At 41.9% G+C, this 23,577-nt stretch overlaps 1 protein-coding gene across 5 annotated transcripts in view; it reads left to right on the forward strand.

Moving 5' to 3' along the window:
• Positions 1-23,577, forward strand: part of OSBPL10 (oxysterol binding protein like 10) — a 350,089-nt gene that overhangs the window by 196,806 nt on the left and 129,706 nt on the right. For all 5 annotated transcript variants that reach the window (XM_074345352.1, XM_074345353.1, XM_074345351.1 and 2 more), the window contains one exon: positions 21,477-21,668. In XM_074345352.1, the coding sequence (XP_074201453.1) occupies positions 21,477-21,668 (192 nt within the window). The remainder of the gene's footprint in view (positions 1-21,476; positions 21,669-23,577) is intronic.

Below are 23,577 nucleotides of genomic sequence, written 5' to 3' on the forward strand. Positions count from 1 at the left end.
GGGGGTGGTGTGTGGTTGGTTGTTGTAGACTTCTTGGTGTCGGAATTCTTTGTTCTTGCAGCTGTCCACACCTCCAACGAGACAGATGTTGCTCTCTGTTCTGCAACTTTGTAAAATCACTATATGAATGGAAAAGTGTTAAACCTTTAAAGGTCAGAGCCTTGAGAATGGGCTCTCCTATATATTTCAGGCTACAGGCAACAGTCTTCACTTGTAGTGAAAGCAATGGAATACCAAGGTTGAAGTAAGAGAAACAGATCCAATACGAGGTCAGATCCAATATGTTCTTCCCTATTATAGCACCAGGGTTCTGAAGACAAATTCCACGTGGCTGCTGTTTTGAGACTGTTTTGTGTGGGATTTGATGGCTATAGCAATGAACTGTAACCCAGAACAAATGTTTCTAGTTGAAATATACACCCAGTGTTGTGTAATCCCAAAGGGAGGGGCCTACCAGTTCTCTGTGGAGGGTCAGGGAAGATTGTGACGATGTGATTCTAGCCGGATGAGTGAGTTGGCATTTATTGAGCAGACAGGGGCTGGCATGGGCATGGGGGGAGGGTGGCAGATAAAGGGAACAGCTTGCATGGAGGTTCTGTGCCTGAGAAAGACCAAAGGTCTCAGGATCCAGAACGTCCTGGGGTCAGTAAGGCCTGAGTTAGGGAGCAGATATGGTAGGTCACAAATGTGATGTCAAAAAAATGCTTCTCTCATCACTGAGAGAGATGGAGCTGGACAGCCTTAGGAGTTGTTTTCACTTTCTCTGAGATGGTGAAAATGAACCAGAAGTTGGGCATGTGCCCTGAATTTGCCTTTGTATGTTCTGGAAGACAAGAAGGTAGTGCATTTGTTTTTCCATTTCTTCACTTCTGAGGCATTTGTTGAGTCCAGGGCATGAATGTCATATCCCACATCTATTACAATGAGAGAATAAATATTTACATCTTATTTAGTCCTGACTATTTCCTGGGTGACTTTGAGGTAGCCAAGAGTAGCCATGAACGCGCAATGAAGAGGCGTTCTGCCCTCCTGTTAGGTACTCAAAGTGGGCGCTTCCTCTAGAGCAGCCTAGAAACGTCATTGTGGGGAGACTGCCTGTCACAAGAGCTGTTGGGTGCCATCCCAGTAGCCAGTCCCTCTTTGTTCTTGCCCCTGGAGCCCTGATTTGCTCCACAGCTGATGGCCTCTGGCCCAGGGATGACTTGTGCTTTGTCTGAGCTCCTGCTGGCCAGGTACCCACTCACCAGCCCCTCCTGTAGCTGAAGATGGTCACGAGACCCATCCTGACTAGTAGGGCACAAGGAGGAGGCTCCTAGGGGCATAAAGGGAATATTTTGATTCTGGTAAAAAGAGAAAGCTATAGTAGAAAGTCCCTTGGTTTTATCTCCTTTCCTTCTTACTCTGGATACTCGTGTGATGACTAAGTATGTGGAGTAGTGGCAGCCAGCTTGTCACCATGAGGGATGGCACCTTTGGGCCAAAGCCACTACACAGGGTGTGATTGAGTGGAAGGTGGAAAGAATCACCAAATCAGCTCTGGGACCACCCAGCTCTGAACTTCCTGCTAAGGAATTAAAAGGCACTTAAAGTTCAGACCACTGTCAGTCAGTTTTACAGCCTTTCCTAAGTGATAGACTGTCTGTGTCATAATCATGGATGTAATTAAACAAAGAGGGAAACAAGGTGTACCTTTTATCCGACTCAGTTTTAATTTGGGAGGCAATGTTGAAGACCATTTTACATGGCCTGGTATTCTTGGCTTTTTGACTAGAAATGCTCTTCAGCTGTCCCTGTGTTAGTACTAAAACCTGGACAGAGAGGTGACAGCAGTGAGTGGGCATGTAGGGGGCAGGGATTGCTCCCATGTATTCTGGAGCAAAAGCAAAATTATAGGCATGGGCTTTGTCATGGAAACTAGTTGTTTTTTAGTATTTTTTTTTTGGTATATATTTATTAAAGTATAGTCAGTTTATAATGTTTCAGTTTCTGGTGTACAGCACAATGCTTCAGTCATACATGGACATACATATATTTGTTTTCATATTCTTTTTCACCATAAGTTACTATAAGATATTGAATATAGTTCCCTGTGCTGTACAGTGTGAACTTGTTTATCGGATTTTGTGAGAATCCTCCTGTATTTTGAAGTGAGAGACACTCTGCCAGAGTTCAGTAGGTGTTCTGTGCGATTCACTGGGTTTGTAGATGCAATTCTTGGTGTATTTGTGGGAGAGGGTGAGCTAGAAGTCTCTCTACTCCATCATGTTGGCACCTCCCTAGTTCTTTAAGACATGGGTTTCTTTTTGTTTAAACACAATGTTAGATTTGAGAATGGTAGAGCATGAGTTTCAAAAAGAACTGAAGAAAAAAGTCACTGAGTCAAATTGGACTCTGACTAGTGGAACTTGGGATTTTCATGTTTGGAATGAGAATCAGTGTTTCTAACCATGACCTTGTACCAGCCGTATGTCCATATTTGAACAAGGGATTGGAGGGGAATGTGAAATTCTTGCAGTTAGAGCAAATAGCAAAATGTGTGCCTGAGAAAGTGTGGGCTGTTCATCAAGAGGGTAACAGACCTGGAAGAAAAATAACAGAATTATGCCAGAGTTTATAGAACCACGCTGCGTTCAGAAACAAACAGCAAACTTTTATGGCAGGTGTTTTGGCACCTAAACCCTCATCCTGGATAATTTCGTGTGGAGCAAATTTGCCTGTTCAGCTGTGTGTAAGGAAGGCCTTTAGGGGGCCCCTTGCGCCCCATTTCCAGGCAGGTTCAGTCAGTGGCGGGGGCAGGGTGGAAGCTGTGTGGGCGGAGCATGGATGGTGGCTGTGGTTTCCCCTTTCCCTCCTTTGGGGTGAGCGTGTCCCGCCCCCCACATCCCGCCCACCATGTCCAGCCCCTTTGGATGCTGCTTCTATGCCACCCCCATGGTCGATCCCTCCAGCCCTAGAGGTTGTCATTGTTTCCTGATGTCATGAACCTCTAGGATGCCTCACCCCTCCCTGGTTGTTCTTTCTGCTCTTCCATCCTCTGTATAAGCAGTATTCCAAATTAAATTCCCTCTGAGAGATGTCTGATCTCCTGACTGGGCACAGTTTTGTTATCTTAGAATGAGCACAGTTCCATGTTGGGGAGACCCACATTCCGACCACCAGTTTGGAGGACTTCCTTGGTGGTCAGCATGGAGGTGAATTGGGGTGGCAGCAGGGAGTGGTTCTGAGGAGGGAACTCTGGACAGGAATGGTTACCAGATACTGAGAAATAAGAGAATGGGGAGGATTAAGATGACTTGTGCGTGGGGCTGGGCGTGGAAAAGCCAACCTGTGGGCAGATGATGTAATTAGAAAGGGGAAAATGGAACACTGAGGGGCTCCTTTAAGCACAGGCATTTTATAGATTGTTGGAAATCTGGAGTTAGAGGGTTGACAGTGAGCATTTGTGATTCTCTGAGAAAAGGTGACCCTTGAAGACACAGTGAGGAAAAAAGCCCTTTGTAGAGAAAAGTACATGCAAAGAACTGCCCAGTGGACCTCAGGATCCTCCCCCCCCCCCCAGCTGGGTGGTGGAGGATAAGTAGAAGACATGGGTCAGAAGGAGGATGTGTGCTCAGATGCAGGAGGAGACTTGGGATGGTCTGTCATCCCAGGAGCTGTGAAAGATGAGAGTGCTCAGTATGGTATCAAAAGCTGCAGAAAATAAAGAAGGGTGACTGGGGCAAAGCCTTTTGATTTGCCCTGAAGAAGGTTATGAGAGCAGGATGTTTTTATTTAGCCACCAGCATTAGGTGAATTGTTCCAAGCAGGATTTTTAAAATAGCTGTTTCTTCATTGTGTTCAGTGGCCTCAGATTTGCCCTCTTCAAGGCACACGTCTCATCTTCTCAGTACGCTGACCTCAGTAGTGCAGGATCCCTCTCGAAGTCAGTAAGTGATGCACGGATGAGCCATGGAAACTCTACATGGGGGCAACACAGGGACCAAGAGAGCCCCCTGCGGTGCTGACAGAGGTTTGGGGATCTCTGAAAAGAATGAGTTCACCCACGCCTCCCTCTTTCTGGGGCACCTGGACTGATAGAGAATTTCAGATCTGGACTTGGGGGAGTGATTTGTGTTTGCCTTTTTTCCTTTTAATGTGTCTGTGCTGCCTGGAACCTGGGCTTGGCCGTCCCTCTGGGTGAAGGCAGAGAGACCTGCTTCCTACTGAGTTCTGCTCAGTGTGTGAGCCAGTCAGTGTTAGAAGGAAGTTCCACAATAATGTAATTAATTTGTTAGTTTAGCTTTTTGATTATGAAAGTAATGTAATTGGATATAAGAAAGACTGGAAAATAGAAGAAAGAACAGCATGGTCTCCCAACAGTAGAGCCACCACTGTTAACAATTTGTGATGGTTTTGGGCAAATATGTTTTGCTCCTGTATTGGTGGACTGAGTTCCTCTTTTGCTAAGAAAATTCGAGCTGCTGTTTAGAAATGCCTCCCAGTTTTTATCCAGTGGCCCTGCGTATACAGTTTTGCCTGCATTAAGGGGAAATAAGGGCAGCCTTATTATAAACTAAATTTCATATACATGGAAAAAAGGAAAGTAACCCTTTCAGGATGAGTAGGAAGACGTGGGAGAGGCAGACAGATACAGACTGAACACGGAATTATCTGTGGAGGCTTGTCTGATTCTTAACATATAAATCTTTTTTTTTCCTTTTTAAAAAAACTGAAGTGAAATCAAATCAAATGGCCATTTTTTGGGGGGGAGGTAATTAGGTTTTAAATTAATTTATTTTAATGAAGGTACTGGGGATTGAATCCAGGACCTTGTGTGTGCTAAGCATGTGCTCTACCACTGAGCTATACCCTCCCCTCCCTAAAATGACCATTTTAAAGTGGACAATTCAGTGACATTTAGCACATCCACAGTGTAGTGCTAGCACCACCTCTGTCTTGTTCCAGAACATTTTCATCACCTGAAAATGAAATCCTGGAGCACTTACTTCACATTTTCCCCTCCTCCTAGCCCCTGGAAGCCGCCAATCTGCTTTCTGTTTCTGTGGTTTTACCTCTTTTGGATATTTCATATAAATGGAATTGTGACTTTTTGTGTCTGACTTCTTTCATCTAGCATAATATTTTTTAGGTTCAGCCACATTGTCCCATGTATCAGTGCTTCATTCCTTTGTATGGCTGAATAATATTCCACTGTATGCTTATACCACAATTTGTCCATTCATCAGTTGATGGACATCAGTTTTGTTGTTTCTACCTTGTGGCCATCGTGAATAGCACTGCTAAGAATATTTGTGTATGTGTACATATATTTGTTTACCTGTTTGCAGTTCTTCTGGGTGAAGCATTAATCTTCCTCCTCCCTAGGTTATAAAATACATAGGTTAAGGCAGCCCACTTAGATGTTGGCAGTTCTCTGTTGGAACCCATGCATTTTGCTGCCTGCAAAGCACTTCTCTGCTTTGTATTGATTTTGGTCACAATCCCAAAGGTAATACATGGAGCCTCTTTTGCCCGATAGAGGGTGACTGGTGCTTGGTTACAGAAATCCTAGTTCAGCACCTTACATGTCTGGTGTAAAATATAAGACAAAATCTCATCGGTCTTGTCAACTGCTCATGGGTTGAAGCAGTCTTCTGCTCTGCCCATCAACAGATTTTAGCTCCATACCCCAGATCCTGGAGTCCCTGTCATTGCCTCTAGTACGGGCTGCCTTTGTTGTTTGGCTCAGAATCGACAGTCTAGGGCTGCTGGTGACTGTGGGGCTGTTAAACATTCAGCTCCCAACTGCCCTGGGCTTGTGTCCTGGAAATACCCGCCATGAACTTTTTAATCAGTTATGTTCTATTTACAGTGTCTAGATTGGGCCCTTGCCTGGAAATTTATCTCTCTGTTCCTCAGTATAGCTCTGGAAAGATTTGGGGAGGAAATGAAATTTGACATCACGCCAGCTGGAACTTCAGTCTATAAGAGTAAATCCGGGCAGGAGCGAAAAGAAGAGGAACCTACAAATTCCAGATTTGATGACAGATTAAAGCAAGTGTTACCATTTTGGCTACTGTCTGGCACCCTGTGAAACAATGCATGCCTGTTTTAGGGAGGTTCTCTCAGAAAGCAGAGCCGGAGAGATGAAGGCTTGGGTGCATGATTGTGGAGTTAGCGAGACCAGCCAGAGGGAAATGTGGAAATTGACAAAGGCAACCAAAAGGTGTGTTACTGTGCTCATTACTGCTGTGGATGATTAAAGCAGAGTCCCACCAGTCACCCTTGTAGGGACCATATAGATGTGCTTCAGAATTCTCTACCCCAGGGACTGAAGATGGTGTTACTTGTCCACAGGCTCCCAGCTCCCACTGATCAACGGTTGCCCCGTGGGGGTATTAATTCTCTCTTGCACTTCTAGGTTTCCTCTTGTACCTGTGTTGTACCTGCTCATGAAAGTCGGTTCCCTTTGACTTTTGGCATTGGCTCCCAAAGAACAGCCCTAGCTCAGAAAGTAGGAGGTTGTAAATAGCACAGCCAGGGGCTGGTACTGACATCTGTGCTCCGCTGGTTACCTTAGCAATTGTGAAGTTGAAAGGTGGGCTGGGAGGATGTAAGGACACACACATGTCCAGCACAGGTCATTTCCACATCCCCCCATCTCTCTTTTGGTGACCACTACTGCTTTGTCTCTCAAAGCTTCAAGAATACCCAGGATTAATAGTGTCCGATCATAGTGGGAGTTTCTCAGCCAGTTTCTAAGTGAAGGTCATGTATTTGTCGCAGTCTCCTTAACCTCTTTTTTCTCTTCCATTATTCATTTTGATGGAATTAGGCCCATTGATCTGTTACAACCAATAGGTCTGTTAAAACTGTAGGAATCCAACTAGATTTTAATGCAAGACAAAACTTCCCTCAACAGGTAATAGTCTCTAGAGACAAAGAGGAGTGAGGGGCACGTGCCAGGAGTGACTAGGGTTGAATTTGCTCCTTCCTGAGGCCCAGGTCTGTTGGAACAGTGACATACTAGCTCAGAAGTGGTTGGAGTCCTAGGAGATGCTGTCATATTTCTGTAACACCCAACAACTTTGCATCTGCATTTCCCGTGAGGATCAGGCCATCTTCCTCCCTGTCCCCTGTGTATTAACATAGAGCTGCCCCGCCTGGATACAGATACCTGTTAGCCAATACCACCTCTCCTGGAGTGAGTCCAGGAGCCTGTCGCTGAGCCAGAATTGGTGCTAGTGAATTTGTGGAAACTGCTGTCTTGCCGCTCACTCATTAGAGAACAAGGCTTAACTCCGGGGCTGACACTCTGGGAGAATAGCTGATGATCTGGAGACACTGTCCCTTCATTAAAAACAGTTGTCTGAGGAGGTGGGGGCAGTAATAGCTCAGTGGTATAGCACTTGCTTAGCATGCACGAGGTCCTGGTTTCCACCCCCAGTCCTTCCACTGAAAAATAAAAATCTGGCTAAAGCTAGCAATCATAACCTATAATCTGTTTTGGTTTCTTTAAAGAAGAGGGCAAACTGATTACAGAATCCTTCCAGATTTTTAGAAATAGTTTCCAGTCTTGTGCAGTTATCATGACCACAACTAATTCAGTGGCAGTTTTTAGCAACTTACTTTTATTGACAGTTTCCAAGTCATCCAGCTCAGTTGCATAAAGACTTCATGATTTCATAAAGAATTCATAATATGTATGAATTATTTTTCGTATTTATTTTGTCAATTTACTCTTTAAATTATACAGTTAAACTAATATGTATAGCAGCATAAACAGAGTAGGGACCCAATGCAGTTGGCTCTTGGTCAACACCCAGCTCGGTGGGCCGGGTGGAAGTGTGCAGGCATCACTCCAGAGAGGCTGTGAGCCGTGAGCAGTCAGCACCTGGTGTGCCTCAGGCAGGAGGGTTCATGGAAGGAATGGAAAGTGGTGGGAAATCCAATTATCTGGTTAAACCGAGGACACTGAGAACATCCACTCTGCTACCTGATACCCTGAGATGGGGCATTGCAGAAATCCTCACATATAAAGTGGTCTAAACGTTTTTTTGGGTTGCTTCTAATGACTCCGTCCTCATACTCTCTGTGTGGAAATTACCAGCACCACTGGGAGTCCTGTGGGCTTTCCAGCTTTGCCAGAGACTCATTTGCTGGGCCAGGTCCTACAGGTTTCAGTGACTGGAATGATAGAGCCACGTGCTTAAACCACTTATACTTCTAGTGACTCCCTGTCTTAAACTCTTTGGTAAAAATTGAGAGACCTGAGAGTGAGTGAGGTTCTTCCTTTGTGGTCCAGAAATGAATTGTAAGCAAAGAAAAAAAAAAATCTTGTTTGCTTTGTATACTTGTCAAGTCCTGTGTCTGAATTCTTAAAAATCCTAGACACACAGGCAATCTACATTCCTTTGTGTTTTAAAAATCAGCCTAGCTTAGTTTTAGCATAAGCTTATAAACCTCTGGTTCATTTCTTTTTTGGTAAGAAGTGACTTAGGGAGACTTTGGGAGTGTTACATAGGTGTATCCTATATACCTGTGTGTTACATGCGTATCCGAAATGTAGCAGGAAAGAGGGGGGCAGATACTAATAGCTTCTAAGGTTCTGGTCAAATACAGTAGTTTCAGGAAAATCTCCCTGTTGACGCATAGGCTTATAAGGTTTCTGTGGCTTTTTGTGGCTGTCACACCCCCATCCACGTGGGTTACTTAGTAAGATGCTAATTTGCCCAGATTCCCTGAGTTATTAGCAAATCTTTCATTTTCGTCTGCACATCGTCAGTAATACCAGATTCAAAATAAGTTATCTGGAATTTATTCCACAGATCCTGTAGGATTCTGCATGCAGCTGAGGCGTGTTGACAGTGGCATGATGTAATTTTTTTTTTAGTGTGATACATTCTGAAACACAAATAAGAGCGTCCTTTTGAGCTTCACACTCTTGTGCCTGAGCATTTGGGAAGGAGATAATGATCTCCTCTCAGGAGATTGGAGTGCTTCTGTCAGAGATTAGTTATTGATTGTAGGAAAATCAAATTTGCTTCTTGAATTGTTCTGTCGTAGAATTGCACTGGACTTTTCCATCCCCATGGCTGGTTTGACCCACTGATAGATGACAGAAGTTTAAACATAAAATAAGAACTCCTTTCCCCCATGTTATGGGGTGATCATTTGTAGAATCCCTTGACATTCAGGCTCCTTTTGTTCTGATTCATTTCTGGCATAAATATCTTCTGGGTCGATTATATGGAGACATGAGAAGAAATAGAGGATGGAATAAATCATGAAATGCCCATTTGCAGGATAGCAGTAATATAATTTTGCCATGAAAATTACCCAGTAGAGATGATGCAAGCTGTGTAGACATATGTAAATTGTATGCAAATAATAATAATTGAATACCTGAATCTGGCCCTGAGGAGAAAAGCTTATTGGAACCCATTGTTCTCACTGGCTCATCAGTCCAAGTGCCCAAGTTAGCTCTGGGCATGCCAGGTGCTCTGACTTGCCTGGCCATTGTCTGTAATTTCTAGTCTTTGTTTGTTAAAAAAAATTTTTTTTTTACATGTTTTTGGAGAAGAGGGTAATTGGATTTATTTTTTTATTTTAATGGAGGCACTGGGGATTGAACCCAGGACCTCACACATGCTAGGGAGGCACTCTACCACTGAGCTAGATCTCATCCATCCCATTGTTGGTATTTTTTAAATTAAGTTTATGGCAGGGGAGCAATGCCGTAACCAGTGGTTAAAATTGAGGTTGGGGGGATTCATTGCTCTCATTTGCTGCATTCATAGCACTTGCAAAGTGAGGCCCTGGATCAGGATACACAGGGTACCCAGTGGCTGGTTGGACGCAGTTTCTGGGCTGGGAGAAGTCACAGTCTAGGGAGGACGGGGAGGCATAGACAGACTACTGGTAGATAAAACACAGTAAAGGCTACAAGGAACGTGACCTGTGTTTCATCTTTGACACCTGTAGGTGCACTGTGCATCAAACAGAGCCCTATCATTTGGGGTAATTGATTTTAAAAACATTTAAATTGATGTGTTTTTAGCCTTAGTGAGCTTATTGTCCAAGTATTTGAGAATTGACATGCTGTATGGGACTTTGATATTGAAAAGTAATTTTCCCCTCCAAAATGCTGACTAAGTGATCAGTTACAGTTTTAAAGAGTTGTGGTGACTCTTGGACCTCGCTTGAAGAGAATGAGTGATTCACTATAGCGAGGGTAGTGTGACAGCACAGACCAGGGAGCCAGGGTGCGTGGACTTGAATCCTGGCTCCGTTATTTATCAGCTGGGTGACCTGGGGAAAGATACTGCATCTTTCTCTACCTTATTTTCCTCATTTCTGACATGGAAATTATAGTATCTAACTCAGTATTATAAAGAGGAGTAAATGATGGAAAGTGTATACATAATACTTGATAACACATAGTGACTATCATGTAAGTGTTAACTATTATAAATATAATTAAAGTTTTAACCATCATTACTGGATCATGGCAAACTCATCAGTCCAAACAAGGCCTTCCTCTTAAAAAAAATAAAATAAAAAAAAAACCCCACCTTCTTATAATTGTCTTTTTTTCCCTGCTCCCATCCTCCTTGGCCCTGTTAGCATCAATTCTTGGATGTGATATGGGCCTTTGCTTGCCTTATATGTTTTAAATTTACCTAAGTGGTATTGTCTTGCAGCTCTTACCATTTTCTTTATAAACTTTTCTAACTCAGCAGCAGGTTTTAAGTCTTACTGATGTTGCTGTCATACCTGTAAGGCATTTCTTCTGACTGACGTGTGTGTATTAGTGTATGAAGAGTCTACATTTTATTCAGATAAACTCTTACTGTAAGTCTACCCCTACTTTAAGCTTTTCTTAACTGAAAAGCTTAAATTATGTGTTTTAAAAAAACTTTTTTTTGATATAAACTCAGCGTACACTCACCTACACTGCCTCAAACTTCTCCACCCTCATCACCTGTGAAGTCCTTGTATGTTCCTTGTAGACACACGTGACTGGGAGCATATTTGTTGAGTCTCTGCCTGGTAGAAAGCTTGGGGATTGTAGGGAACACACATATATATTTTCACTAAATTCTGTTCTGTTGCTCCCAAAATGGCTGCATGAGTTGACCATCCCACTAGCAATGCAGAGGGTGCCAGTTTCTTTCCATCTTTGCCATTATTTGGGGGTGTTATACTCTTTAATTTTGGCAAATCTGGTGAGTGTAGAATCTCTTAGTTATTTTTATTTTTTAGGTGGGGAGGTAATTAGGTTTTTTACTTATTAATTGGAGATACTAGGGTTTGAACCCAGGACCTCACGCATGCTAAGCACACACTCTATCACTGAGCTATACCCTCCCTGGTAGAATCTCCTAGGTATTTTAATTTGTATTTCTCTGATTATCTTGATACACTGTTAGACATTCGTGCTTCTCTTTGTGTATTTTGCCTATTCTTATCCTTTGCCCATATTTTACAGTGTTTTCTGACTTCTTTTTATAGGAGCTCCTTTTGTATTCCTGACATTAATCTGTCTTCTCCCAGTCTCTACACACTTGTTATCTTTGCCTACAGTGTCCTTGTTGCATAGAAACTCTTATTTGCAATGTAGTCAAATCCATCAAATTGTTCGACTTGTGGTTTGTGCTCTTGGTCTTGTTTAAGAAATGCTTTTCTACATGTTCCATAGCTGTTCTCCGATCTTGTGTCTGTTAGCTTGTAGTTTTACTTTTTACATTTAGATTTTTCCCTCTGTATGTGCCATGAGGGACAGTGCCAGTGATATTTTGGCTTCCTCAGTAGCATTTATTCTCCCCACTGGTTTACGGTGCTGCCTCTTGGTAGTATACTGTATGCTGTAGTATACCAAGTTCTCAGACATACTTAAACAGGTTCTTACACTCTCTTCTCTAGTTTTTCGTCCAGTTGCTTGTTCCTGCGTGAATACCATATAATCATTGTGGCTTTGTTTTTGGTTAGTACTTGTGTCTGGTGGAAGGGTTAGACCTCTCCTTTTTCAAAATTAACTTGGCCCTTCCCAAATCTTTATTCTTTTATTTCTGTATTATAATAAATTTGAGTTGCTCAAAAAATTCTACTGGAATTTTTATTAGCATAATTAGACAATATTTTGGGAGACCTGACATCTTTACCGTATTTGGGTGTCCCATTCATTAACCTGGTCTTATGTGTATCTCCATTTTCTCAATTCTTCATTGATTTCTTTTCACAGATTAAAAAAATCTTCTCCACAAAGGTCTTATATATTCTTTATTGGATTAATACCTAGTCATCATAGTTTTTATTGTTATTGTGAATATCTTATTTTTACTAGATTTTCTAGTTGGTTATTATTGATATAGAGGAATGCTATTGACTTTTTAAAGTTTATCGTACATCTGGCTACTTTGATGGACCCATTAGTTTTCTTGGTATTTTGTGGTAAAATGATCCCATCTATAGTCAGTGACATTTTTGTTCCTTCCTATCCTACCTCTTTCTTTCGTTCCTGTGGTTAGTGCCTCCAGTACTATGTTAAATGGTGATACTATTGGAATCTTTTTCTTATTTCTAAAACTAAAAGCAATGAAACTAAAATTTCTATATTAAGTGTGGTGGTTGCTCTGGGTTTTTGGTAGTAGCTCTGACATAACTAAGAGAACTTCTTTCTAGTCTTTGTTTTCAGAATTGTTTTCCTATTAAAACGGCGATCAGCATCAAAAAGTCTGTTTCATGTTATTTACAAACAACAAGGACTATAGTACACAGTTATCCTGCTTTCAAAGGGGTGTTGCATGTATATTTTTATGGTGATAGGTGAGTGGGTGAGAGGAAAGATAAAAATGGATAATGAATATTAGCTTTTGTCCTTTATCAAATAATGGCAGCCTTGTGTCAGACACTGTTTTAAATAAGTCTTCATTTACTTGAGAAGGACCACCTAGAGGAGCTGAGTCACTAAGCATCAGGCTTTTAAAGTTAATTCTTCAATGAGACTTGTAGTTCGGGGTGCCCTTTGGTATATTTCATTTTACTTTTTGAGGCTGTAGTTTTTGGATCTGTAAAGTGGGAGGACTGGACTTGAGGTTTCATCTAGGTCTAAAATTCTAGAGTTCCACAGCATGAATGATGGAGAGGGTGGGGCTTGGACAGTAGAAAGAGTGAATCTTCTTGCTTTCAGAATAAAGCATTGAAAAGGGATCTCTTGGTACTTGGAATCCCAAGGTCCCAAGCCAAGGATGTAGATGTGTGGAAGGTTTTGAAATTGCACATCACCACTTCTAGGTGGATCTGGAAGATGACAAAAGCTGGGAGAAATGGGGAAGAAAAGGATGGTGTGTGGTAGGGGGCAAGTGCATGAGACCAGTGCTTTCCACCCATTTGAGACCTTCAGCTTGACCTTGACAGAGTCTGGGCTACAGTATGGGGTTGGGGATTCTGGAGCGGTTGGATTAGCTGTTAGAGAAGAGTCAGCAGAATTTATTTGGGGGCTGAAAATGTTGGGAGAACAGGCAAGCTGAAAACATCATGTTTTCTTTCCATCTATTTACAGAAAATGAAAATATATGCATTTGCTTGCTCTGATTTTTCAAAGAGCTATCATTTGCATGTATAATCATGGGTGCAGGATGATATGTTTAGAAGCAAGCTAGAGAGTGCCTCTCTGGAGAAAACCACTATTTTTCCTTTGCACACATGTTTGCATGCATTTGTATGTGTATATTTTAAGAGAATACTAGTATAAAGTTAACAGGAAATGTTTAAGATGTGTTAAGATTTGCAAATGACAATGGAAGAAATTTCCTAGGCTTGGTAACTTAAAGTTGAAACTCCTGTTTCTGTAAGGAGCCACCTGATTTGGAAAAGGAGAGAGAGCTAAGTATACTTTTGAAAAGTTAATCATGGGAATGAACTTGGAAAATCTCCCAGTTTAAAAAAAATCTTATTTCTACTTTACATCTGTTTGAAGCTGAGGTAACAGAATCTTAAAAAGCAAAAACAAAGAAAGAAAAAGCAGGGCAGGAGAGGAGGGAAATAGCTCAGTGGTAGAGTGCATGCTTAGAATGGACAAGGTCTTGGGTTCAATCCTCAGTACCCTTATTTAAAATAAATGAATAAATAAATAAAATTTTTAAAAAGGCAGGGCAAAAGAAGAGGTTTATATGAAGCTATTAAAAAAATAGCTAAATAGTGGAATAGATTCATTTTAAAAACAGTCCACATTTTATTCAGATGCTGACTGCCAGGAAACAAAATTCTGAATAATTTTAAGGACCTGAATGTACTATTTCAAAAATAGTTACGCTTTTCCTTTTTGGTTGATTTTTGAGGTATGTTTACTTTTGGGGAAAAAGGAATAAACCATAATTTTTATCTTAGCTTTCACATATTTAGAACTGGCACTTTTTTTTTTTTTTAAGAGGAAGAGAGAGGGAGTGTAATGAAATGATTTTAGTTAGTTGAATTTGTTTTTCAAAATATATAACCAGGCTGATTTGATTTTTCTGTCTCCCCTGGGCTATTTTATTCTGAAATAGAGTGTCTTTTTTCCCTTCACTGTGAAAGAATTAAAGCAAGTGAGGAAAATATGTTCCAAAATTAAATGTCATTTGAAGGCTGTCATAATTGACTCTCAGCAGTTTTTCCGATCAGAAAAACTTCCTACAGTAGAAGTGGTTGCCACAAATGTATATTTAAGATATTTCTCCCACCCCTTACTCCTTTGCAGCTTTTTAATTTCAGCTTCAGAAAACCCAGTGATAAATTTTTGATACATGTTTTAAGAAGTTTTTAGGACCAGCTGATGATATTTTCAATTTGGGGTTTTGTCTGTATTCCAAAATCCTAATGGGGAGTGGCCCATTACTTATTGATACTAATCCTTTGCTCCTGGTACCCTTAGCATTGGAGTAATCTGCAGGCACTTTGTGTTCTTCCACAGATGGGTTTTCAAAAATATGAAGTCATCTTTTAAATGTACTTTTTCTCTGAAGCAAACTTATTTTTAATAATTAGGATGATTACTCTAAATTTCTTTCTTTTTTTTTAATTTTAGGAAGTTGAGGCAAGGCTATGTCTGCTGAAGGCTCTTGGATGTAAACAACCTTTAAATCATTTGACTCTGGGACCAGTTAACAATCATTCACCTACACAGTGCCTGAAAGGCCTCATTTTTATTAATTTATGAGTGATAATGATGACATTGCTTGCTTGCTTGCTATTGGCTTGTGCGTTTCCCATCTCTTCTCAAGTCATTCCCCAACAACCCAGTGATGTGGGTAATACTGAAATTTTAGAAAGTAAAAACCATGTTACTTTACTCGACCACACAACTCATGAGTGGTAGAGTGTGGATTTCAACCCAGGCCATTGACTAGAGAAACTGTGGTCTTCATCGCTCCCCAGCACCATCTTGTAGGGCTAGATCCTCTTGCTGCTCTCCTGGACAGTAGGACAGTGCAGTTACTAAATTGGTCAGGTCCTAGCTGGGGTGGTTCTTTTTCTGCTCAGATTTGCACAGCCAATGATGAAACCAAGTGCTGAGACTGGAGCAGCACAAGCTTTACTCAATGGCCAAAGAATAGAGAAGTGGGAACCTAGTTCACAAGTAAACTTCTCAACCCAATTCAGGTCGAGGCACTAAATATATGAGGATCGAGGTAAAAGGGAGGGAATTGGAAAGAGTGAGAGGAGTATTCATGATTTATCTAAGAACAGGGGTATGGTTTGGACCCGAAACTGATGCAGCCCTCATTTTCAGTTCTTGCATGGGCTTCTCCAGTTGTCATGGCAACTGTCAACTGTTATGGAGCTGGTGGGTGTGTCATTTAACAGCTAATGTGCTCAATGAAATTATAATGAGGCTCAGTCTACTGGAAGGCAAATCCTCCGCCATCTTGGACCTCATTGGTTCTAACCAGTTCTTTTTTTTTTTTTTTTTTTAACATTTTTTATTGATTTATAATCATTTTACAATGTTGTGTCAAATTCCAGTGTTCAGCACAATTTTTCAGTTATTCATGGACATATACACACTCATTGTCACATTTTTTTCTCTGTGAGTTATCATAACATTTTGTGTATATTTCCCTGTGCTATACAGTGTAGTCTATTCTACAATTTTGAAATCCCAGTCTATCCCTTCTCACCCTCCACCCCCCTGGTAACCACAAGTCTGTATTCTCTGTCTGTGAGTCTATTTCTGTCCTTTATTTACGCTTTGTTTTTGTTTGTTTGTTTGTTTTTGTTTTTGTTTTTTAGATTCCACATATGAGCGATCTCATATGGTATTTTTCTTTCTCTTTCTGGCTTACTTCACTTAGAATGACATTCTCCAGGAGCATCCATGTTGCTGCAAATGGCATTATGTTGTCGGTTTTTATGGCTGAGTAGTATTCCATTGTATAAATATACCACCTCTTCTTTATCCAGTCACCTGTTGATGGACATTTAGGCTGTTTCCATGTTTTGGCTATTGTAAATAGTGCTGCTATGAACATTGGGGTGCAGGTGTCATCCTGAAGTAGATTTCCTTCTGGATACAAGCCCAGGAGTGGGATTCCTGGGTCATATGGTAAGTCTATTCCTAGTCTTTTGAGGAATCTCCACACTGTTTTCCTTAGTGGCTGCACCAAACTGCATTCCCACCAGCAGTGTAGGAGGGTTCCCCTTTCTCCACAGCCTCTCCAGCATTTGTCGTTTGTGGATTTTTGAATGACAGCCATTCTGACTGGTGTGAGGTGATACCTCATTGTAGTTTTGATTTGCATTTCTCTGATAATTAGTGATATGGAGCATTTTTTCATGTGCCTTTTGATCATTTGTATGTCTTCCTTGGAGAATTGCTTGTTTAGGTCTTCTGCCCATTTTTGGATTGGGTTGTTTATTTTTTTCTTATTGAGTCGTATGACCTGCTTATATATTCTGGAGATCAAGCCTTTGTCGGTTTCACTTGCAAAAATTTTCTCCCATTCCGTAGGTTTTCTTCTTGTTTTATTTCTGGTTTCCTTTGCTGTGCAGAAGCTTGTAAGTTTCATTAGGTCCCATTTGTTTATTCTTGCTTTTATTTCTTCTAGGAGAAAAATTTTTAAATGTATGTTTGTTTGTTTTACTTTGTACGTTCCTCCTAAAACTTAGATAAGAGCAATTAGTTTCTATTCAAGGGAGAGGTAGGGGTATGATCCTCGTGGCCACAGCTTCTAGGGAACACAGGGAAGCCTCTAGGTAGTTTCTGCTCTAAGCTTCCCAAACTAGACTCTCTCTGGCTCATTGCTTGCTTCCCCTGGCCAGAAATAATCTTTCTAGTGCTGCTTCTCCCTTTCCCATCACGCCTTTCTTTCTTGCCAGTTTTGGCTAGTACGTACAAAGAGTATGTGCTTTCCTCGAAACCTTGGGAAATTTAGGGATCCAATGAAGAAAGTAGGGAAAGACCCAGAGGCTGGTGATTATCATGAAGCCTGTTTGCATGTGGGTTGCCTGAGCTTCCACTCTGTGTCTTACCTGCCACCTGTTCCCTTTTTTGGCATCACTTCATTTGTCAGGCAGGCACCCTGTTTCCTTAGTCCTGCTCGCTGAGGTTGGGGACACAGAGGGTGACTCTCCTAGAGAAAGGGTGAATCTCACTCCTGCACAGGAGCAGTTACCCGTTTGCCTCAGAATTTTCCACAGATGGCACACTCGGCATTTCCAGTCACCCCGTTGAATTCAGTATTTGGAGCAAAAACGTGACATGTTGTTCCTCAAACTCTGATAATATTTTATGTTAAATTAGTAGCAAGAAGGAGTGTGTATGCCGTCTAAGCACAATTTTTAAACATAACCTGGAAATTCTAGACAGGCTGCCTTTTGGAAAGAGCCCGCTCATTTGTAGTGGTTGCAGTTTGCTGACTCTTCTGCCTCTGTCTCAGTGCCTGATGACCTATAGGGTTTACCAGGAAGGAGACTCTTTTTTGCTCATTTACCCTAAGAAGAGGCATAGATGTGAATTAAACCATGAGAAACATGCAGTCAATGGGAAAGTAAAGGTTTTCGACTCATTTTTACTGCTTGGGAATTCCTGTGACAGCCATTAAGTAATGATCAGGGGTTGGGCCTCCACCGCAGAATTATCTGGCTCCGAGGTGATGTTCCTGGTTTGTTGCTGTTTACAGTGATACTCCTGCAGACAAAGGTGCCGGTTGTCATAGCAGGTCTTCCTGACTTCTGGTGGGTTCTCATTCAGTTCAGCTTGGAAGTGCTGTTCCCTCACAGTCAGTGCGATTTCACTGCTGACCATACAGGTTCTCCAATAAGTAATTATGTTCCTGGGCTTCATCACAGACTTTGATCCTGTAGAAAATAAGGACCTGGTCAGTGACTGCTTATGATTTTGTGTTAAGCCACTTCTTAACATTTTAAAAATCAGTAAGGCCTTCATCGATTGAGTTTTAAGTGGTGTAAGGAAAGAAACAAACTTTGGCCGCGCAGCTCTTGCAGGGCAGGCACTATGCTGAGCATTTTATGGGCATGATCTAATTTAATCCTCATGATGGCTTTTAAGGGTCAGGATTAGTATTCCTTTTTTAAAGATTAGGAGATTGATGCTTAATAAGAAAGCTTAAATAACTCAGGTGAGGTCACACAGCTAGAATCTGGTAGAGCTGGGAGTTGGAGGAACCTGGCTGTCTGGCTTCAAAGCCCAGTGAAAAATCTGCTTTTTCTTGAGTTGGAATAAGCCTCCCAAACCATCAAATGCATTTCAGTAGACTCTAATGCTCAGACAAATTTGCCTCTTTTAAGTATTAAAGACAAGCTTCTTTTCTCCTCTTCACTCCAAGTGAGAAGATTAAAGCTGAAAATAGATGATTATTGTATGTCATTGTGATCAAGGTTATGTAATTCTTAGACCATAGATTTTTCTGCTTACCTACATATGAGGTTGTTTACAAGCAATACACTGGCTCCTGACTTCATCTGTATTCCTACTGATTCTGTCCAAATTCAAATCCAAAGAACTTTACAAGCTACCATGGTATTATTGCAAGGTAATGCAAAACTCTGATTTCTACCCCGGCTCCCACCCTGCTCCCCAACCCCTTGGAGATTGGTAAAATTGCACGTCATTCACATTTAATACTTCAGAGCTGTGACTGTTGCCCAAGGCTGGAGGCTAAGACTGCTTTGAGCGTCCTGTCTGGGCTGATTTGTACCCCATCCCAGTCTCTGTCTCCTCAGATTCTACTCAGACTTCATGTCCTTTGCCCTCAGAACAGTCTCCTGTGATGAAGTCAGCATGCCTTGGGCTTTCTCTTCTGCACTTTGGCGTTTTCTGGCTGCACTGCCAGCTTTGCACCTTGTCATGCACTTCCTTGCTGTGTGTGTGTGTTTGTCTGTCTGTCTGTCTGTCTCTGTTCTGCTGTCTCTCTGTCTGTACTCTTAAATCCTCATGCATCTTTGATGAAAGACGATCTCATACATCTCCCATTTCTCCTTGACTTCACAAAATGAGACCTTTTTCCTGGTGCCTACTAGGTGTTCAGTACATATTTGATGACTGAAATACAGAAGCTGGCATGAATCCGACATAGCATCTAACTGCCTTTTCTCAAGCTGACATGAACTATAGAAACATTTAGAATGCAGACTTATGTAGAATTTAGAAAAATTTGGGTAGAGAATCCATTCACATGGCTTAAAATGAAAGAAGATAAAAACTACACAGTGAAAAATCTCCTTCCCTATTCTTACTGTCTCATTCCTGGCTTCTCCATGAAGAAGTACCATGTTAGGTTTCTAGAGTATCCTTCTAGAGTATTTTTTTAACTGATAATTTTAAACAAATTATAAAAATACTCATTTTCCACCTTCGACACAGAACTTTGCATGCTGTATAGCAGTTACACACCTTACTTTTTTCACTTAACTGTATGGTATAGAGATTTTTTTTTTCCAGACCAATCCCTGGAGACCTTTCTCATTATTCTTACATCCTGGTAGCATGCCACCATGTAGTGGTGTGGTGTCTTACTTAACCTGTCCCGTGTTGATGGACATTTGGGTGATTTCCCATCCTTTGCCATTCAACATGCTGTGGTGACTGATGGGTACCTACGCCATTTCACCTGGGTGCAGGTGCATTGAAGGACACGTTCCCCAACAGAGCATTGCTGGGTCACAGGTGGGTGCATTTGTGACTGCGACAGGTACTACCAGGTTGCCCTCCTCAGGGTTTTTGCCACCTTACTCGTCCCTCCCACAAACCCATCTCTCTATAGTCCTGTCAGCTGACTCTGTACTCATACTTCTGGATTTTTGCTGATGGGTGAAAAAAGGTGGTATCTAAATGTGGTTTGAATTTACATTTATCTCATGAGTACAATTGGACGTTTTCATATGGTTTAAGGGTCACTTATGTTTATTTTTGTGTGTAAACTGTCAGTTCATATCTTTTGCTGTTTTAATAGTTTGCTGTTCTCATCAATTCCTAGGAATTATATTCCTACTTATAAATTAGAATGATGAGCCTTTTTTTCTGTGAAACTATTGAAAATATTTTCCATAATTTATCATTTGGCTTTGTTGGTGGCGGGAGTGGGTTTTTAGAATTTGTTTCCTGTGCAGAAGTTTTCAGTGTTTAGGTAATCAAATTGGTTGAGCTTTTATTTTATGGCTTTTGGATTTCCAGGTGTTAGGCCTTTTCTACCCCAAGGCTATATGTTTTCTTCTAGTGCATTTTCTTTTGTTTTTTCCTAGTCTTTGATCCATGTGGGGCCTGTGACCTGAGAGATAAATCCAACTTTGTTTCTCCGATGGCTGCCCAGTTATTCCAACACCAGTTATTGAAAAATTCATCTCCTCTAAGTTGAGGTCCCTCCTTATCATAGACTCAGTTGTTATTTGGATGATATGTTACAACACGATGAAATAGTAGCCCTGCACTAACCAGTGGGGATCCATGGGTGGATAACTTAGTACCTTCATTTGCTCATGCAGCATATAATTTAGTAGGTACTTAATACGTTAAACAGTCATTATGTGACAAGTCTTGGGGATATAAAGATGAATTGGAAAAAATCTCTGAAAGTTTAGCTGGACAATGAATGTAACCTTGATACAGGAGAATAAGAGTGTAGAGAGGCTGGGACAGACCAGCTGCTTTCCACAACACAGAGCACTGAGCTCTGAGTTTGCCAGAGGGAGGAGGAGGCAATTAGGAAGAGCAGCACCGGGAGCTCATGGTTTTGGGGGCCTCGGAGTAGCTCTTCACAGCCGTGGTGTGGGGCAGGAGACACTGCTGGCGAGGAGACCAGAAGTGGGGGTACTGGAGATAGTCTCTCTGGAGTGAGCGAGGGTGGGATTTGGGCATGGAATACTGTCGTACCTCCCCAAGCCAGCATCCCTCTAAAGACGGAGGGTAAAGACCAAGCGGTGGGAAATAAATGGAAGCCAACACTTGGTTGTGCTCTGCAGGCCAGTGGTTGACTTTTGACACCTGTTGCTTGTTCTAGACTCCTCCGAGCGCCCGGAGCCGAAGTCTCACTTTGCTTCCCCACGGGACACCCACTTCTGCGTCTCCCTGTAGCCAGCGACACCTCGGCGCGGGAGCCCCCGGTGTCATCACCATCACGCATCACAAGTCTCCTGCGGCCGCCCGACGAACTAAGAGTCAGTACTCCGGCCAGCTTCACGAAGTCAGAGAGGTAGGCCTTGTTCCCCACTGGGTCGAGTGGTCCACGGGAGGTGAGGGTGCAGGCTTCTCTCCTTGTGTACCAGCTAGGCTGGCAGAGAGAGAGGACTGGAAGTAAACCTCCCAGATGCAGCATGACAGTCCCTACTTGGCTTTCAAACAGTAATTATTTCTGTGTCTTAGGTCAAGTGAGTTGTTACGTGCCCTCTGCCAGAGCTCAGGAGGCAGAGGATGCACCACCATAGGAAGGCGGAGGGAGACAGAAGGGCAGTCCATTGAGGTGTCTCCATGCTCAGCAAGAGGAGACGACAAAAAGTGGGCAATGAGGCAATAGCTGAGGGCGTTTGCAGACTCAGGAAGCAGTGGACCTAAAGCTGGTTTTGCCTCTTCTGCTTCACTCTGTGAAGCGCTTACTCCCTTTTACCATCACAGACACACTCCCAGGTGGTGTAGGACAGTGGGAAAAAAACAACGCTGCCCTCGGGGGCAGAAGACTGTGGTCTTAAAGCTTTGAACCTGAGTTCCTGCATCCGTGAAATAGAATAAGAGTCTTACCCAGCCCCTCAGGGAGACGAGAGGTCACTTGTGAGGATGCCCGGGAAAACCCTTCAGCGGTGAGCACCTTTGGAACGTCGAGGGGTGATGTTTTGTTTTTACTTTGGATGCGCTGGGAAGTCATCGGTTTGGGGATCCCGGGTCCTTAGTATTGATCTTACCCTTTGTGACTGTTACGGAGAACAGACCGCATAAAGTAAATGGTCTTGGTTTTCTAACTTCTGATGAGTGCTGAGACTTTTTCTCTGGGTGTCCTCTTGGAAAGTAGAAGAGCCAGCCCTTTGTGTCGGCAGGAGAACGGGGCTCCTTGAATAGGATGCTGGGATCAGCACGCATCTTACTTTAGTTTTTAGCTGCTGTGTCAGCTGGCTTATCTTGTTCTAATACTGACCCAAGACAGAACATCTGAACTCTTCTGACTGAAATCTGTAGATGCATATGAAAGACGTTTTGGACTAGGTTTACACACGTGTATACTCTTTATTGCCTGATAAAGAAAAGATACAGTCAGATGCTCCCTTGGAAATAGTCACTCTGATGTGAAAAAAGTGTTTGGCTCTGAGTTTATTGTTGCTACATTGGATGATATGAGGGATGATTGTCGTGCTCATGGATATGCAGCTTTTACCTTGTCATTAGCACCTTTTCAAACACCTGAATCATGGAAAAACTTTGAATGTATACAGTAGAATAGAATAATTGTGTCCATCACCCACCTTAAATAATGCCAACCTTCTGTTCTTACTTCATCTATTTTTCCCCATCATTTTTTTTGGGGGGGGGCTGGAGTATTTTAAGGAAATCTTAAATATTTTATCATTGCCAGTAAATGTTTCAGTATTTAATAGATAAGGACTTTTTAAAGTCCTTATCTAAATTAATAGGGGAAAAAAACAGCATAACCACAATACTGTAATGTCGCTTTCATGGAAACCTCATTGCAGATATTTTCTGCAAGTACTTTAGAGACTTTGACCTTTAAAAAAAAAAGCAAGTTCATAAGAATACTTACTGTTATAAGTGTTGTTTGAAGCCCTGGTACATATGGAAGAAAAGGCAGTGTTGGGGGAGAGGGGTGGTTCTTGTGTTTAGTGAGGAGTGGCTGAAATTAAAGTTGAGGTACTTGGCTTGATTTTTAGGAGCATTTGATTCAGTAAAATGCCAGAATCTTTTATTTCTCCATTTTGACATCATTCGGCTGTTTGTTATTATTATTTGTTTCAGTGGAGGTACTAGGGATTGAACCTAGGACCTCATGCATGCTAAGGATGCACTTTACCACTGAGCCATTTTCCACCCTTTGTCCATTTAAAAAATATCCAAGTTTTTAGGAGGATTGAATCAGGTATGTGAAGATAAAACTGTTT

This window comes from Camelus bactrianus, chromosome 17 (assembly GCF_048773025.1).
Source record: "Camelus bactrianus isolate YW-2024 breed Bactrian camel chromosome 17, ASM4877302v1, whole genome shotgun sequence".
Classification (NCBI taxonomy): Eukaryota; Metazoa; Chordata; class Mammalia; order Artiodactyla; family Camelidae; genus Camelus; species Camelus bactrianus.